The sequence below is a fragment of the Diospyros lotus genome, chromosome 11, assembly GCF_014633365.1.
Source record: "Diospyros lotus cultivar Yz01 chromosome 11, ASM1463336v1, whole genome shotgun sequence".
Classification (NCBI taxonomy): Eukaryota; Viridiplantae; Streptophyta; class Magnoliopsida; order Ericales; family Ebenaceae; genus Diospyros; species Diospyros lotus.
The window spans coordinates 9,039,902-9,059,265 of NC_068348.1; the positions used below are offsets into that span (position 1 = coordinate 9,039,902).

A 19,364-nucleotide genomic window follows, 5' to 3' on the forward strand; every position below is an offset into this window, starting at 1 on the left:
GAGAGATGGAAGGAGTATTTCACAAAACTATTCAATGATGATGGCGACACAAGAGTTAGGTTGGGACATCTTAGTAACTTCGAAGGGAACGTGAGCTATACATTTTATCGACGCATAAGTCCAAATGAAATAAGGCAAGTATTAAAAAAGATGAAAAATCAAGAGGCGGTGAGACTAGATAATATACCAATAGAAGCATGGAAATGCATGGGAGAAGAGGGTATCTCCTGGCTAACGAAATTATTTAACGCGATTCTTAAATCAAAAAAGATGTCAGATGAGTGGAGGATGAGTACTTTGGTCCCTATATATAAGAACAAAGGAGATGTTCAAAACTGTGAAAATTACAGAGGAATTAAGTTAATGAGCCATACCATGAAACTCTGGGAGAGAGTAATAGAGCAGAGGCTCAGAAAAGAAACAGAGGTCTCAGAAAATCAGTTTGGTTTCATGCTCGGTTGGTCAACAATGGAAGCTATATACCTACTGAGGTGCCTAATGGAAAGGTATCGGGATCATCAGAAGGACCTACATATAGTGTTTATAGATCTAGAAAAGGCCTATGATAGGGTCCCTAGAGAAGTATTATGGAGGGTTTTAGAGAAGAAAGGAATCCGAATAGCCTATATACAAGCCCTTAAGGACATGTATCATGGTGCAGAGACAAGGGTCAGAACATGCGGAGGGGATACTGAACCGTTTAAAATTACAATAGGATTGCATCAAGGTTCCGCACTAAGTCCATACTTATTTGCTTTAGTAATGGATGAACTCACTAAAGATATTCAGACAGAGGTGCCATGGTGTATGCTATTTGCAGACCACATAGTGTTGGTGGATGAAACAAAAGAAGGAGTGAACACTAAGCTTGAGTTATGGAGAAACAATTTAGAATCTAAGGGATTTAAATTAAGTAGAAAGAAAACAGAATATATGGAATGTAAATTTAGTAAGAATGCAAGAGTGGAGGATGTTATAATAAAATTGGAATACCAAATCTTACAAAGAAAAGACCATTTTCGATATTTGGGATCAGTGATTCAAAAAGATGGAGAAATTCACGAGGATGTCACACATAGAATTAAGCCAGGTTGGCTAAAATGGAGAAATGCATCGGGGGTGTTATGTGATGGTAAAATCCCATTAAAATTGAAAGGAAAATTCTATAGGACAGCTATAAGACCAGTTTTGTTGTACGGCTCAGAATGTTGGGCAGTCAAATACTAACATAAGTAAAAGACGAATGTAGCGGAGATGAGGATGTTAAGATGGATGTGCGGCCATATAAGAAAAGATAAAATTAGAAATAAAGTTATTCGTAATAAGATAGGAGTAGTGCTAATAGAGGAGAAGATGAAAGAGACTAGACTAAGATGGTTTGGTTATGTGAGAAAGAGACCAAGAGACGCTTTTGTGAGGAGAGTTGATGAAATGGAACAATTAATCAAAAAAAGAGGTAGAGGCAGACCTAAGAAGACTTTGAGGGAGACATTAAAGTTTGATATGAAGTGTATGGATCTCAATGAAGATATGACAAAAGATAGAAATACATGGAAATCTAGAATTCATGTAGCCGACCCCACATAGTGGGATAAAGGCTGAATATGTTGTTGTTTCCACTCCTTTTTATACTAAAGGATATTTGTATGTTCAATTCAAACCATATTGCAATTTAAATTAAACATAAAACTTGCCATTAAATAGAGTTTAAAGAATTACAAGATCAAACCTTATTGTGTCACTAGAATTGGTCTTAAGGGCTTATATCTAACATCTTTGATATTGAACTTTATCAACAACACTTCTATCTTCTTGTCCTCTTAATTTTTGATTTTGTTCAATTGATGTACTAGAAGGTCAACATCCTAGCTTCCTTGTTTCTTTGAGCAAATCAAGAACATATTTCCTTTGGGAAATAAATATGCCTTGTTTTGAGTAGGCAATTTCAATCCCTTGAAAATATCTTAACCTTCCCAGATCTTTAATTTTAAACTCTTTAGCTAGCTTAATCTTTAATTTTCCTTTTTCAATATCATCATCCCCCATCACAATTATATCATCAACATATACTAGGAGGATGGTGAGTTTACCTTCCTTTGAGTGTTTGATGAAGAGGGTGTGATTTGTTTGGCTTTGTCGATATCCCATCCTTAGCATAGCTTCAGTAAATCTGCTAAACCATGTTATAGGGGACTGCTTTAGTCTATAGAGATCTTTCCTTAGCTTGCACACTTTGTTTGGCCCAAATTTATTCTCAAAACCTGGTGGTAATTCCATGAACACCTCTTCTTTTAAAACTCCATGTAGGAAGATGTTTTTAACATCAAACTGTTGTAGATCCCAGTTAAAACAAGCTACAAGAGAATATGATTCTAACAGTATTCATTTTTTTCCATAGGTGCAAAAGTTTCTTGGTAGTCGATCCCATAGATTTGTGTATAGCCTTTTGCAACTGAGCTTTATACCTTTTCAATAGCCTGTCAACTTTGTATTTGAGTGTATAAACCCATTTACAACGTACTGCCCCTTTTCCTTTTGGTTGAGCAACCACCTTTCAAGTCTTGTTTTTTTTTCTAGGGCATTCATTTCATCCCACATAGCAAGAGTCCAGTTTTAATCATTTAATGCTTCGTGAACAGTCCTTGGGATTGTTATGGAGTCAAGGTTAGAAAGAAGGGCTGAATGTTGCAGAGATAAATGGTGAGAGGGAACAAATTGAGAAATAGGGTGTTGAGTACACTTACGGAATACCCTTCCTCAATGCAATAGGCCACTCAAGATCAGTATTTTTTTTTTTTTTTTTTTGAAATAAGTGAGGGTTAATATGATATTAACGAGGCCAAAAGAGTAAATACAACAAACCTTAGAAAAATCCCGACCCCACCCACTAACAAACTAGAAAAAACTTCCCCCCCCCCCCCCCAAAAAAAAAAAAAAAAGAATAGAGAAAACTAGCCATTAGGGAAGACTGAGCAAACCCAATCTGATTGCTAAAGCAGAGATGATGATATGGTCCACTAAGTAAGAGAAAGATGGCTCCACTACCTTAACCCAAACCACTAACCTGGCTAGCACCAAGTGGAAGATATCAACTGCAATAGCCCTCCGATTCTTAAAGATTAACTTGTTTCGCTCTAGCCACACCATCTATAGCGTCGCATAAAAAAGAGACTTCTAAATCTTCCTTTGCACTTTACCCAAAGCAAAAAAATCCCACTGATCAAATAGCTCCCCAATCGAGCTTGAATAGACCCACACATAACCTCACCACCTAAAAATTTGCCGCCACACACCCAAGACTATCTCGCATTGAATGAAGAGGTGGTCCACACACTTTGGAATAGAGCTGCAAAACACACAAAGCAAATCATCCCCATGCAGAATCTCTTTCCTATCCAGTTTATCCTTGGTGTTAGTTTTCCCCCAAATGACCAACCACACAAACAACTCTACCTTTGGAGGAGCCAAACTACCCCAAACATGAGTGGGCCACAAAATTGATTGAGGCAACATTGGATTCAAACTTTTGGAATTAGGTTTGGCACAATGAATGGCAACACACACTAAAAAAGGGGGTGAATTGGGTAATGGAGAAATTAAAAAAACTTTTAGGAGGTTTTGAAACAAAATATGAAAACAATGAAATGCAATCAGAATAAAATGCAAAGGGACACAAAGATTTATAGTGGTTTGGCTCAACCAAGCTTAATCCACTATTTTAATTACTCACTAAGGATTTTCAAATCAATCCACTAAACCTCCTACCAAATTTGGTAGGCCCTCTAGCATAAACCGTTAGGAATACAAACCTCCTAATTAAACAAGTAGGCCCTCTAGCAACCTTGGTAGGAAATACAAGAAATGTAAAATAGAGAGAATCTAAGAGATGAATCTCTTAGTTACACGATCTTTCAAAATAAAATACAAGGATTGAACAAAATATTACAAATGATAATTAAAGCCTTTAGAGAGAAAAATGAGAGCATAAGTACAATTGAGAAGTTTGAAAATCTTTTGTAAGACCAACTCAATTCATTCCCATCCATTAGTTTACCGAAGAGCATCTTGTAGCTGTATTTATAGGCATCCCATTGCATCAAAAGAAACTAGCCATTATAGAATCGTTAGTGCTTACAAAACTAGCCGTTAGAGGGACCTGCGACAAAAACGGTCGACAACCTCAAAGAAACAGTCGGCTAGTTAGATTAAAAACAAAAGATCTGTTGATAGGAAGCGCAACACAATCAACAACTTCTAAAACGGTCTATCGGTTTTGATGCAACAGTGGTCGAACGCACACGACCGAGAGTTGCTTTTGAATCGGTCGATGGCTTTCTAAGTTGGTCGACAGGAAGCCGAAAACAGTCGATTAGAAATTTGAAGCGGTCGATAGCTTGGCTTGGCATTTTAAAAACATTACTCCATTTTTCAAGATCTTCAAAATCATTTTTGAAACTGAAAAGTAATGATTATTTTGACACTTAAAACTTTATTCCAAATGCCATCAAGATATTTAAGAACAAGATTTTTGGCATTGGATGAAATTGATTTTTATATTGGTGCTCTGAATTTATAAATTGATTTAGGAGCACCAAGAGAGAAGATATTTTCATCATAAAAACACAATTGTTTTTAATCATCAAAACCATATCAAAGGCAAAACATCACGAACATCAATGAACAAAGCCTCTCATGAAAAGAGTGTGTCGAAAAAGACCCCCTCAAATGACCAAAAAACCTAATCTCCCCTTTCTTTTACTAGATGAACTTGGGAGATAGCCCTTAGCAACTCTTCCCTTTCAAGCAACGTCCTCCTCCGGTTAAGACACCGAAACCACCTATTATTCAACTAGAACCCCAACTCTGCCACCCGCTTTCCTTTATCCAAAGACACTGCATAAAGCCATGAGAACGAGGCCGAAAGAGAAGAGTTACCCACCCAAATGTCTTCCCAAAACCAAGTCAAATCGCCCCTACCTAGGCAGATTTTAACTCCTTCCATGGCCACTATCTGAGCCTCATTGTTGCCGATAAAAGAGCCAACGATGCCCCGCCACCAAGAACTCAAACTTCACTCAACCTCTACATCTTGAATTCCAGAAAAATGCCATTATACTTTGCCCCAATAACTTTACACCAAAGCTAATCCCTCTCACTAATCATCCTCCAAAGCCATTTAAAGAGCAAGGCTTTGTTTTTGGCCAACAAAGACCCCGCCCCCAGCCCGCCAAGCTTCTTAGGTATGTCAACCAATTCCCATCTAGCAAGTGCCAATTTTGCCACGCCCTCATTTCCGGACCACAAAAACTTCCAAGCAATCTGTTTAGCCACCGCCATTGGAATTTTGGAAAGAGACATGTAATAAGTTGGAAAATGATTAAGAACCGATTTTATTAATGATAACTGACCAACCATGGATATAATCCTTGCCTTCCAAAAAGCAAGCCAACTCTTAACCCTGTCCAAGATCGCCTTTCAATCCACGACCCTACTTGGATTAATCCCAAGTTGGAATCCCTGATAGGGAATAGGGAAAGGAACGATCTCCCACCCCAAAAATGCAGCAGCCTCTTGCAACCATTCTTGATTAACATTTTTTGCAGAGAGGCTAGGCTTTTTAAAGCAAATACGCAGGGCAAACATGAACTCAAAACATCTCAGAATTTACTTGAGAGAATGAACACAGTCCAACTCGGTTGGGTAGAAAATCAATGCATCATTAACAAATTGAAGAAGGGTGATCTGTATAGGAGGGGCCCCCACCTAGACACCCCTTGGTGAAGCCCTTGCTCCATATCGAATCCTCTCGGAATAGAACCATTAAACAAAACCGTTATCTGTTCCTCCAGCATGTAGTTTCTAATCCAACCCATCCATTTAGGCCCAAACCCCATAGCTTCCATAACTCCCATGAGATGCCCCCAGTCCACATTGTCAAACACCTTACAAAAATCCAGCTTAAGGAAAGTTTCCCTTTTCTTATCTTTCTTCACCGCGTCCACCACCTCGTTAACAATTAGTAGTCCATCTAGAATCTGCCGGCTCTTAACAAAAGCACTCTGGCATTCACCAATCAAAGAATGAATCACCAAACCCAACCTATTAGCAAGCAGTTTGGAAATGACCTTCTGAACATAACCCACCATACTTATTGGCTAAAAATCACCTAAACATTGAGGAACATCATACTTTGGAATCAACGTGAGCAGCGAGTCTTGAGCCTTCGTTGGAATAAAACCAGAGTCGTAAAAATGTTGGACCAAACTCATAAAATCTGAGACCAAAATCTCCTAGAATTTCTTAATAAAATTAAAATTAAACTCGTCCAACCTAGGCACCTTGCCCTTGTTGCATTGCCAGACCACCCCCTTAACCTCCTCGAAAGAGAAAGGAGATTCTAGCGATGAAGCCACCTTAGCTGACAAACGCCTAAAACCCAAACGAGAGACCCTTAGCCTTACTAAACTCGAATTCTTAAATTGTGCCGCCAAGTCATCAACAATCTCCTCCTTTATCAGCTCCGGGTTAGACACCAAAGACCCTCGAATTTTGAGAGCCCCAATGTAATTTCGCCTTCGCTAAACTGAGGTCGACAAATGAAAAAACTTAGTATTCTTATCCCTTTCACAAAGCCAAGTTACCTTGGATTGCTATCACCAATAGGACTTATTAAGCCTAGAAGCCCTCCAAAGGTCAACCTTCAAAAACTGCCTCCTACCTAACATCGGGTTTCAAAAACTGTAGGATTTTGACAATTAGAATAACTAGGTTTCAAATTACCTGACATCGGGTTGGAAATGGGGAGTAGCTCTTAGTCCAAATTAGGCTATAGTTTTCGTGAGTATACAAGTGTAGGCTCTTTATGCTCTCTTGCTGATTTAGAGATTTCAATGGTGAGGCTGGCATAGGGAAAGACTGATTGCTTAGGCATAGACTGGTCATTGACTAGAGGGTGGTTGTCATTGGCTGTAGACTGGTTATGGCAAGGGCAAAGGCTGGAGTTGGGTTTCTGTAGGCAGGGTCTGGTCATGGTCAGTTGTCGTAGGTAAAGGCTGTAGCACCTGATCATGGTCAGTGGATGTAGGTAAGGCTCCAATGAAGCGAGAGCTTCAAGGTTGAACAAAAAGAAAATCAAGATGAAGAAGACCTCGAGCAAATTGATATTAAGATAAAAGAAAGTTACAATCACTAATAACAGAAGGACTTAGAATGTCCTTATATACAAAATGAAAGACAAAAGCAACCACCTAACAGAAAACAACATGACTTAACAAATAACAGAATTTTAAATAAGAAACAAATACAAGAAGCAATAGTAACTACTCTTCCACATTCCTTCTCAAATCAAGCTCCCTTGGTTACACTGAGCTTGTCAAACCATCTGCAGCTGTTGTAGACAACAACTGTATTTTAGAATCAGCACAATCAGCAAACTGAGTAGAACTTTTAGGTGACTGCTGAATCCGTAGCTTATTATTCAAAAACAAAAATCGATCTCTTGACAAACCCTTTGTAAAGATGTCAGCCACCTGTTGAAGAGTAGGAACATATCGAACTTCAACATCTCTGTTTTCAATTTTCTCATGAACAAAGTGGACATCAATTTCAATGTGCTTTGTTCTAGAATGGAAAACAGGATTTTCTGCCATACTCTTAGCTGCCAAGTTATCACACAACAAAATAAGAGTCTTCTCACAAGGATACCCCAGCTCTAACAATAGGGGCTTCATCCATAAAATCTCTATAACGCCTTGGGCCACTGCTCGATATTCAGCTTCCCCTACTGATCGAGCCACCACCGATTGCTTCCTAGAAGCCCAGACTAGTAAATTACAGCCAAGAAACACACACAATCCACTAATAGACTTGCGAGTCACCTTACACCCGGCATGATCTGCATCCGTAAAAACAGTGAGGGACATATCTTGAGGAGAAGGTGTAAATACCAATCCCAGATGAAGTGTACCCTTAAGATACCTCAATAATTGTTTGCAAGCCTGCCAGTGTTGAATTTTAGGAGTTGACAGAAATTGGCTCAGCTTATTGACTGTAAATGCAATATTTGGTCGAGTGTAAGTCAGATATTGTAAAGAGCCTATTATAGTTCGATAAAATGAAGGTTCAGAGAAGAGATCACCATCATTAGTCAAAGACAAACCCGAAGTTATAGGTGTTGGACAAGATTTACAGTTAACCATATTTGCTTTCTTTAACAAATCCGTAGTATACTTGGACTGTGTAAGATAAAGACCAGTGGAGTTTCTATATACTTCAAATCCAAGAAAGTAATTAACAGATCCAAGAGTTTTAAGAGCAAAATTCTTTTCCAAATCCTGGATACACCCATGAAGAGCAAGGGAATCCGAACCAGTCACCAAAATATCATCAACATAGACTAGAACAAACAACACATAACTGGAAGTCTTTTTAATGAAAAGAGAGGCATCAGAAACTGCCTTCTTAAAACCCCATTGCTGTAATGCTTCCTTTAGTTTATTATGCCAAGCTCGAGGAGCTTGTCGCAGGCCATATAAGAATTTGTTCAATCTACAAACATGAGTAGGAAACTCAGAACTTACAAATCCTTATGGTTGCTTCATAAAAACTGCCTCATCAAGATCACCATTCAAAAAAGCATTATTGACATCAACCTGCTGAATATCCCAACCAAAACTGACTGCCAAGGAGAGTAAAACCCTAATGGTGGGAGCCTTAACCACTGGATTGAAGGTCTCACTATAGTCAACACCAGGGTTTTGAAGAAAACCTCTTGCAACTAGCCGAGCTTTATGTTTTAAAATAGAACCATTACAATTATATTTCATCTGGAACACCCATTTGCAATCAATCAAATTCATATAAGAAGAAAATGGTACCAAACTCCACGTCTCATTGCGTTGAAGAGCAGTATATTCTTCATTCATAGCTCTAACCCACTTAGGATCTAAGAAAGCCTCTTGAACTGAGTTTGGTTCTGAGGTACTGACTAAAGCATATGGAGTGGAAGCAGAAAGATGTTTGGCTTTGGACCGGGTAATCATAGGATGAATGGAAGGAGCAGAAGCAGGTTTAGAAATCAATGGTTTAGAGGGACTGGATAGAATAAAAGGTGAAGTCCGCCTCAAACATTCGGAAGATTGAGGTGAGGATTGAGCTGAAGGATTATTAGGTATGAGAGATTGAACAGTAGAGGACAAAGGAGAGGATTGTGCTGCTTGAGAAGATAATGAGGGTAAGATTAACTGGAGAGGATGGAAGATTGTGAAGTGTTGCAGTAGATGGACCAGAACAATCATTAGAAACAGAAGACATAGAAGAACAACTTGAAGAAGAAATCCACAACTTAGAATAAGGAAATTCTTCAGAATTAAACTTGACATGACGAGAAATATAAATTCTTCCTGAGGGGTGTAAACACTTGAAACTAGCATGCACATGGCTATATCCTAGAAATACACATTTGGTGGAATGAAATTGGAATTTTTGCTTGTTATAGGGTCGAAGAAATGGAAAACAAGCACAACCAAATGGTTGTAACTTCATATAATCAGGCTCTTTACAATAAAGAACTGAAAATGGTGACTGGAACTTTAAGGTAGAAGCTGGTAAAAGATTAATGATATGAATAGCAGTAGCAAATGCTTCTACCCAAAACTTTAAGGGCATATGGGCATGAGCTAATAAGGTAAGACCCATTTCAGTTATGTGGCGATGTTTACGTTTAGCCACACCGCTCTGTTGATGTGTATAGGGACAAGTAAATCTAGGTTGAATGCCACAAACAGTCAAATAAGGTATGAAAGCTTTGAACTCATCACCATTATTAGTATGAAAGGCCTTGAGTTTGGTATTATACTGAAGTTCAACAAGCTTATGAAAGGTTTTGAAAATGGCTAAGGCATCAGACTTTAACTTCAAAGGATATAATCATGTGTACCTAGTGAATGCATTGAAAAAAACAATATAATATCTAAATCCCTCAGTAGAAAGCACTGGTGTTGGTCCCCAAAGATTAGAATAAACAAGTTCGAGAGGAGTTTTAGTTGTAATCATGCAATCATCAAAAGGAAGTTGATGCATTTTGCCTATTTTGCAAGAATCACAAAAAGACATATTTGAACTTGAACAAGGAAGACCAATTTTATTCAATACAAGTCGAAGTACATGTAAAGAAGGATTCCCTAATTTGGCATGCCACTGCTGACAAACTTTAGAAACATATGAAACAACAGCAACAGAAGACTCAGTAGACAAAACTGGTCTTTTACATTTATTTGAAGAAAGACAATCTACAGGCGAAGAAGCAACTTGAATCTTTCTTAACAAGGAAGCTGCTAGTATACTTGACTTGAAAACAGAATTAGACACTGATTTAGAATAGGTAGAACTGGAAGCTGAAACAAAATGATATAATCCATCTCTAAGAATCCCTCGAAGCAGCACACGACCTGACTCTTTGTCCTTAATAAAACAAGAATCAGCATGAAATTCAATAATCAGATTATGATCCTTAGTCAATTGAGAAACACTGATAAGATTTCATTGCATAGAAGGAACATGCAACACATTAGATAAAGACAAGGAAGTTTGAGGAGAAGTTTGTGTGCATAAGTGACTAGAGCCAACATGAAATATAGGTAACTTCTTACCGTTGCCAACTGCAACTCTATCATTGCCACCATAAGGAGAATGAATGGATAGATTATTTAAATTGGAAGTGATGTGATTTGTAGCACCCGAGTCCACAATCCATGAAGCATCACCATGAGAGGTTGATGTAGGAGAGAATTGAGGAGAAGAGAATGAAGAGGACATATCTGAAGATGATGGCAAACTGCAGAATTATCAGCTAAGTAGGCTTCATTAGATCCAATGGGATGAGCCACGAATGATTGAGGATTGTGAACCAAAGCACCATTTCCTCTACCAAACTAAGAGGAACCGAAATTAGAATTCTGTTCAAACCGATGATAACAACGGTCATCCAAATGACCAGGCCGTCCACAAAGCTGACAATACATCCTTCGACCAAAGTACCGGCCACGTCCTCGTCCTCTATAATTTCCACCTCTATAATTTTCTCCTCTAGAGCCACCACCACCTCTAGACGCTCTAGAATTGTCCTTTGTCCACTGTGAGGTTAAATTGACACTACCAGATCCAATGTTATAGATGGAGGAAACATTAGAGGCATTCTTAACAGCAAGTCGTTGTTCATGCATTAATAAGAGATATTGCACTTTGTCTATATATCGATATCATCCATCTGATATGTGATTAGACTTACAACAGTCTCAAAATCACTATCCAAGCCATGCAAAATGGCCATCAACAATTTTCTATCATTCAATGACTCTCCAATAGCAGCTAAAGCATGTCCGATACTTTTAAGCATTCTTCTTCATAGATCTTAATTGTTGTTTTAATTGAAATGATTTTGTAACTGTTTGTTGTGAATATAAGTTTTCGAGAACACTCCAAACATCAGATGAAGACTCATAGTGTATGACTTGTGTCAAAACATCTTTTTCCATAGTCGAAAATAACCAGCCTGAGAGTAGTTGATCTGACCTGATCCAACTGATATAGTCAGGATTCAGCACTTGAGCATCTCTATCTGGATTGCAAATGTATTGCGCAGGTGTTGGAGCCTTGTTGATATATTGTTGCAAGTCAAACGCTCTAATCGTCGTTGAAATTTGAGCTTTCCAGAACAAATAGTTGCTGGAGTCCAATTTGATCAGAATAAAGATAAACGCCTTAGCCATTGCTGTAAAGTCTGACTGTGATGTTGACGACAATACATAATTAGAATGAGGCAGCGAAGAGGAGCTCACGGTGTGAGAAGAAGCCATTGACGCGAGTTAGTGTGGCTTTGATACCATGAAGCAAGAGCTTCAAGGTCGAACAAAAAGAAAACCGAGATGAAGAAGACCTCGAGCAGATTGATATTAAGAAAATAGAAAGTTACAATCACTAATGACAAAGGACTTAGAATGTCCTTATATACAAATTGAAAGACAAAAGCAACCGCCTAACAGAAAACAACATGACTTAACAAATAACAGAATTTTAAATAAGAAACAAATACAAGAAGCAATAGTAACTACTCTTCCACATCCAAGACCCTTAAACACTCCTCCAACAGCTGCCAAGGTTCTCCTCCAATGGGTGCCAGCTCATTCTCAGTAAAGAGCAGAAAGTCCAGGATCCAATTTCCCAGCTTCTCTCATCAATCTATTTCTCATCTTTCCCATGCCACTAAGGAGTTATTGACCTATATTCCCCATGAAATCACCAGAACACTAGGCATTTAAGCTATTATAATTCCCATAAACATTCAATGTAATCATGGGCTTCTCTCCTATATAAGGGAAGACATGACCAGTCATTTACAGCTTTGAATCTTTAAAGAATCAAGACTATTAATCTATATCATTCCTTTCTTATCACTTGCTGTTCAAGTGTGGTGAATTTCCCAGCTCTTATCTAAGTGTGGTTGCCTTGCATTATCATTTTGTGGTCTTACACGTGCTTTCTCCATTTTCTTTTACAAACCCTCTTTATGAGCACTAGAGAGTGACCATCTCTACCCAATGAGGAATATCATGGATAAATCCCTTACTGATCCTAACTCAAGTGAGAATTTGACATCCACTGCATATGATCAGTATTGGCAATGACAAAGTAGTGCCTCTCACCGATGGCTCAGCCAATTTTATGAAACAACTATGGTAATTTCCGCTTGATTTCTATGCATTCAAGTCCTAAAGATGAATTGGATTGTTAATGTCCATTTGATTTCTATACATTCAAATCCTAAAGATGAATTGGCAAGTCCCACAACTCTAACCCAAACCTAAGGTATGGCTTAAGGAGTATGGCAATCCACAACCCACCATCAACCACTAGTTAAGGGAAAAAAGGGTGACCCAAATATCCCACCTTCAACTCAAAATCCCCACCCCCCCCACGTTTGGAGGGAAAACAATGAGGAAGAGATAATTATTTAGCTCTTTTTGGCATTGCTAGATCTTTCACCTCTATGCAGTCAGTCATTCACAATGCCTTAGAAGCATTCCATAATAATATATCAGTGACTAAAAGTTCTTTGGCATTGCAAGTTCCTATTTCTCAATGATATTCCACGATCATATGACATTGGCTTTGAATGTGTTAGACAATTGTCCAAGCATATTCTTTTAGTTCTTAGCCTTTATTTAACCGAAGGCTTATTAGACACATTAGGAACACCCATCTCTGTAGCAAAGATTGGAAAATCTATTATTTAAATATCACATTGAAGGTTTAAATGAAGGAGTTTAAGTTCAATTATGTCAAACAGAAGAATATGGATTTATATCTATTATGTCCATGTCCTTATATATGCCTAAATCAGAAGAATACAAGAATTTTTATCCTCTATACTTGTTCTTCTATAGTGCTATAACCTCTAAGCTTGTTGGATTTGAACATTTCTAGTGAGCTGATATTAACTTATTATGCAGGTCCTTGATGAATGTCTTCGTGCATTATCTGGATTTAAAGGAACTGAAGACTTTTCTGATGATAAATTGTTTGATACCCCATTTACATCTGATTACACTAGGACAAAGAAAATTTCATCAGCTCCATCATATGGATCAGAGTCTCAAGGAGTTAGCAAGGATGGGCCAGAAGCATGTAGGTCCGGGATTGAGCAGTGGTCTGAGGCAATTGAAAAGCATATGCCACTGGCTCTGTGGCATAGTTCTGCTATGGTTGGTTTATGCGCTTGACTATTAGCAGTGTCTTTTAAGGAATTTTTAAAAATACTACAAATTTTTTAAAAAATTTACAAAATACAATAGTTTTGAAAGTAATTAACAAACTAATACAGTTCTTCCACTATGGTCGTCCACTCTGAACTTGAGGCCAGTGTGGAAATTTTGACTGACCAAACTCACTCTTGGAAAGAGCAAGTTTTTGTGGAACATGCTCCTCATGAGAGCAAGTTCCCCATGCCTTGCAAGTGCAAGGCAGTGCATATTAATGCTATGGAACTCACTCATGTGAGGAGTGAGTTCCACAATAACAAGGTCTTCTCAAGAGCTAGTTTATCCAGTTAAAATTTCCACACCCCACTTCCCGTGTGGACTACCATGGTGCAAGAGTTGTAGTTTGTTAATTAGTTTCAAAAACTGTAGTATTTTGTTAATTTAAAAATTATAGTATTTTAAAAAATTCAGCGTCTTTTTGCTTGGAAGTTACGTTTTCATTTCACTGCATGCCTTAACTTTATTCGAGTGCAAAGTTTACTTTCTATTTCCATTGAGCAAAACAGAGTGCTAAACCAAGCTAGCTATGCTGTCTCTTTCCCATTCATTACTAGGCAATTATAATGAAAAACTATGGATCTTCTCATTGCAAAGAGAGGAAATTCAAAAATTACCATTCAAGAATCCTGTTCATTGGATCTTCTTGAAGAAGTTGCTTTACTTTGGGTCCCATCTGATTGAGAGGGTGAGCTTGTTTATATTTGCTGATATAGTGGGATAAAGACGTAGGGATACTAATCCAAAGATGGTATGTCAATAAACAATTGAAAAGGAGAAGAAAAGTCAAAACCACGAAAAATGCAAACCTGACATGTCAGGAACCGAATATATATTTTTATACATTATCTGAAAATAATTACTACTTTACTATTTTTTCAATATATGTCATTTTTTTTAATATATGTTAAAAGCATAGTTGTCAAAGGTGTGCCTAGGCTCAAGGCTCGACTGAGGGCACTTTGCACTATGAGGCGCACATCTAAGTGCTAAGGTGAGCCTCATCCTGAGTGCAAGGCACAAAGCTTTTGCTCTTGTGTAAATTTTGTTGTTGTTTTTTTTTGGTGGAATTGTTAAAGTCTAACCAATTGTTACAGGAAAAAAGAAATTTGAGAAAATAATAAAACACGCCATTATTTAGTTAAATAGTGTTGGTTATTTGTTATTTATAAATTTTCATTTACTTTTTATAGGTATATATTGAAAATAATGATGTATAAGTATTTTTATACAAATTTTTTAAATGCGTGGTTCACATCCAAAAGGCCTATGCCTTATGCCTAGGCTCCAATCACTCTTACGCCAAAGTGTGTCTTGAGCCGTTGACAACTATGGTCAAAAGTATTAGTACTCATTTAACAAATACATTCATATTCTACTATGTCAAAATGGTGAGAAATCCTTCTGCATTCTACATGTCCAATAGAAAGGCATGAGCAAATAACTCCCAAAGCTTTAATGATAAACAAATGGGAACTTTCTAATTTGTGTAGTTTATTAAAACTAGAACTTGAAAGCTCAATAATTCTAAAGGATTGATGCTATGAATCCATATTCGAAAATAGTTTATTAATGGTGCATGGCTTCAAGTGTCCAAAGTGTGTATACAAGAAAACATAAAATTAGAAAAGGGTTATTTGAATAAGATTGGGGTGGTTTATATTAATGGTTTGATCATGCGGGAAGAAGGCTGATAGAGGCTATTGTGAATGAAGTGTATAGAATTTAACAAGTGTTTAGGAAAAAAGGTAGAAGAAGGCTAAGAAAAACTTGGTGAGAGACTCATAGGTATGGGATGAGTTAATGGGCTATAGATATTGTCGGAGATCATATATCAGATTGATTGAAGCAGATTTACGGGAGTTATCTTGGAAAGTTGAAGGGCTGTCAATCAAGCTGTTTTTGAATCGTTTCCTAATGTATAAATAGAAGATTAGGTGTACAGATTTGGTAGGTTCTGTAAATTAGTTAGAGATTATCTCCATTAGAGGGAATTTCTAATTAAGAGTTTCCTATTGTAGATTGACTAGTTTTCTGTATATATGAAGATCTGGACAGAATGGATAAGATATACATTCAGTTTTCTTCCCAATTCGTGACATGGTATTAGAGCCTTAGGAAACTTTTTGTAGGTAACCTTTTCTTTCTGGTCTTCATTGTCGTTATCCTCCTTGCCTCTAGCCTTCATTGCTGTTAGCTTTTTGGTTTCATTGTCTTTGCTGTTTGATTGGCCTTTATTGCCCTCGAAATCATCAGTTTTCCCAAGTATTTTAGCAGCTCGAAAGGATCTCAACCATCTTTGCCTCTGTCGAAGTCGTCTCCCACATCGCCAGAGAAGTACCAACAAATCCAATATCCATCAAATTGTAACAGATCAGTGCTGCATACCGTCTCAATGGCAACTATCTAAAATGGTTACAGTTGATTAAGACCATTTTAAAGGGTAAATGCAAGATCAACCACATGATTAGAACTAGACCTAAGGAAGGAGATCCCAGTTTCGCCTTATGGGATGAGCAGGATTCGATGATTATGGCATGGCTCTGGAGTTCTATGTCACTAGAGATTAGTGACATGTGCATGTTCCTACCAACTGCAAGGGAGGTCTTGGGAGTCAATTCAACAAACTTATTCCAAAGTCAAGGATGTAGCCTATACCTATGCGTTGCGGATCAAAACTATGTCAAGAAAACGAGATAAAACTGTTTCAGATTATGTAAACTTGCTGGGGGGCTATGGCAAGAAATGGATCAATATCGGGTAATAAAGATGGGGGACAGTAAAGATGCTACATTGTTGAAGGTATTCATTGAGAAGGACCATACATATGATTTTCTAGCAGGACTAAATGCATAATTTGGTCCTATGAGAATCCAAATCGTAGGTAAGGATGATCTACCCATTCTTAATGAAGTAGTTTCAATTTTTTTAGCAGAAGAAAGTAGAAGAGGAATGATGTTGGAGATGAAATCACTGGATTGAGCAAATTTGATGGTTGTGCGAATTCCATACCTGGATTGAGATTTGATGCTGATGCAGGTTGAGAGTCCACAATGGGCTGCCTCCTTTTGAACACATAAGGAGAGCCCTTAAACCTAATCGAGGATGGTAACTGTGGGGCTGCTTGCTCATTGCATGCTGCAGGTTGAGGAGAGGTAGCAGATGTAGGAGGAATAGGAGTGGAGTGAGGTTGCAAAGACTAGTTGGTGTGAAGTAGAGATTCAGGTAGGTCATTGGAGTTGCTTGGGGCTGGTGTTAAATCAGGAAATTCATTCCTAGAGCCTTGGTCCCCATATTCTCCAGTCTCCCCCCGGGGATCAAGCTGAGGAGAACCAAAAGAGGGCTATCATTCAACAAAGGAGCATGTTTGGAAGCATAGAATTTTCTAGAGGTAGGATGATAACATTAGTAGCCTTTTTGGGTTGGAGAATAGCCATGGAAGATATACCTAAGAGCTTGTGGATCAAGTTTGTTTCGGTGAATTTTAGGGATGTGAACAAAGCACACGCAGCCAAACACTTGAAGTGGAAGTGGGGTATGTAAACTTAGGTCTGGAAAGAATGAAGACAGACAGTGAAAAGGGTTTTGATTATTTAGAACTTTAGATGGAACCCTATTGATTACATAGGCTGCTGTTAGAACAGTAAGTTCTAGGAACATGGTGATGATGGAGAAGAGCTCTAGCAACATTAAGAATATGTCTCATTTTTCTATTAGGTACTCCATTTTGTTGTGGAGTATCTATGCATGAAGACTCATGGGCAATGCCCTCTTGCTGGAAAAAATGATGCAATTGATTATTGAAATAATTTTTTGTATAGGAGTGCCAAATTGAGTGGAAATCATTTTGCAAAAATAGGGCAACATAGTAACACAATACTAATTGCAGTTTTCTCTTTTAATAGAAATATCCAACACATTCTAGTACAATCATCTATAAAAGAAATAAACCACCTAGACCCAGAATAGTTGGGGATTTTTGACGATCCCCAAATGTCTGAATATACTAAGGAAAAAGGTTTAGATGAGAGTTTATTGCTACCTAGATAGGAACACTTGGTGGTGTTTAGAAATCATACTAAAACATACTAGGATCTAAGGTTTTAAACAAAACAGGAAACATACTCTTTAACAAAGCAAAAGAAGGGTGGCCTAACCTATAATGATGGAGCCAAATGTTGGCAGAGTTAGAATTTGATTGAGATTAGCAAGCAACCATGTGCTGCCTCCCCCATAGGATCACTCTTCTTGTATAAGAAGTACAAACCATTATGCTTCTAAGCCACATTAATCATCTTTCCCGCATTCATGTCCTGAAATTCACACATATGAGGATAGAAAACATGACAGTTTAATTCCTTGGTAAGTTGATGAACATATATGAGATTGGTAGCTAGGTGAGGAAAATGAAGAACCTGTTTGGCAGATAACATAGGGCTTAGATTAACCTTGCCCTAGCTAGTGATGGGAACTGAGGTTCCATTAGCAATGATAATCTGTTTAGGGTTTTCAAGTAGCTTATAGGTCTCAAAAATATTCAAATTAGGGGTCATATGGTCAGTGGCTCCTGAATTTAGCATCCACATCTTACTCATATCAATTTTAGAGGTAGAAAAAGATTCAGAATGTAGGCCTTTACCTTGCTGGGCAAGAGAGTAGGCCCTATCTTGGATTGTCCTGAAATGTTTTTTGAGCATATTAATCTTCTCTGCATTCAATTAAGGTCAGATCCAATAGGATCTATCTTCTTTGTGGATCCGACTTCCTCCTGCTCCTTTCTAGAGATATAGGCCTTGTTCTTGGGAGCAAGGTTCTTAAATCCTCCCATCCTGTTCTTAAATCCTCCCATCCTGCTCAAAACTGCTTCTTTCGTGTGGAGTTTGAAGCATGTATCTCTAGTATGGCTTGGCTTCTTGCAATTGGTACACCACATGCCTTCACGGCTTGAATTCTTCATTGACCTCTCTATTTTTCGTGCTCTAAATCATGCCCCTTCTCTGTTACTTGACACCATAGCTGAGATCTCTGCATTATGTTCATTAAGCATAGCTCCACTTCTGTTTCTTCACTTCTAACAATGGAAAATACTTCATTAAGGGTAAGTAATTTTTCCCTATCAGACACTTGAATTCTTACTCTTGATTTAGATTGGCTAGGAACTCTACAATCCTATCATTTTCATGAATCTGATTGAGGGTAGCAACATCCTCACTGCACACCATCTTGATGTCTTGATAGTGGTCTAGTTCCAGCCATAATTCTTTCATCTTATTGTAGTACTCTATTACAGTTGAGGCTCCTTTGTCTAGTACCCCTAATCTTTGTTTTAATCTCAAAAATTATAGAGGCATCTTGAGCCTTATAATAGGTTTGCCTCATAGTCTCCCAAATATCCCTTGTTGAAGTGAAAAACATGAAATTCTTACTCACCTCTAGCTACATGGCACTCCACACCAAGACATGATCAAGGAGCCCTCAGTATCCCATGTTGTGAAGATGGGATCTGACTTCTTTGGAGAGGGTCCAGTCAAGTGACCAATCTTCTCTCGG

At 38.0% G+C, this 19,364-nt stretch overlaps 1 protein-coding gene across 2 annotated transcripts in view; it reads left to right on the top strand.

Moving 5' to 3' along the window:
• Window positions 1–19,364, top strand: part of LOC127813768 (uncharacterized) — a 122,628-nt gene that overhangs the window by 46,058 nt on the left and 57,206 nt on the right. For both annotated transcript variants that reach the window (XM_052354907.1, XM_052354906.1), the window contains one exon: window positions 13,509–13,760. In XM_052354907.1, coding sequence (XP_052210867.1) covers window positions 13,509–13,760 — 252 coding nt within the window. The remainder of the gene's footprint in view (window positions 1–13,508; window positions 13,761–19,364) is intronic.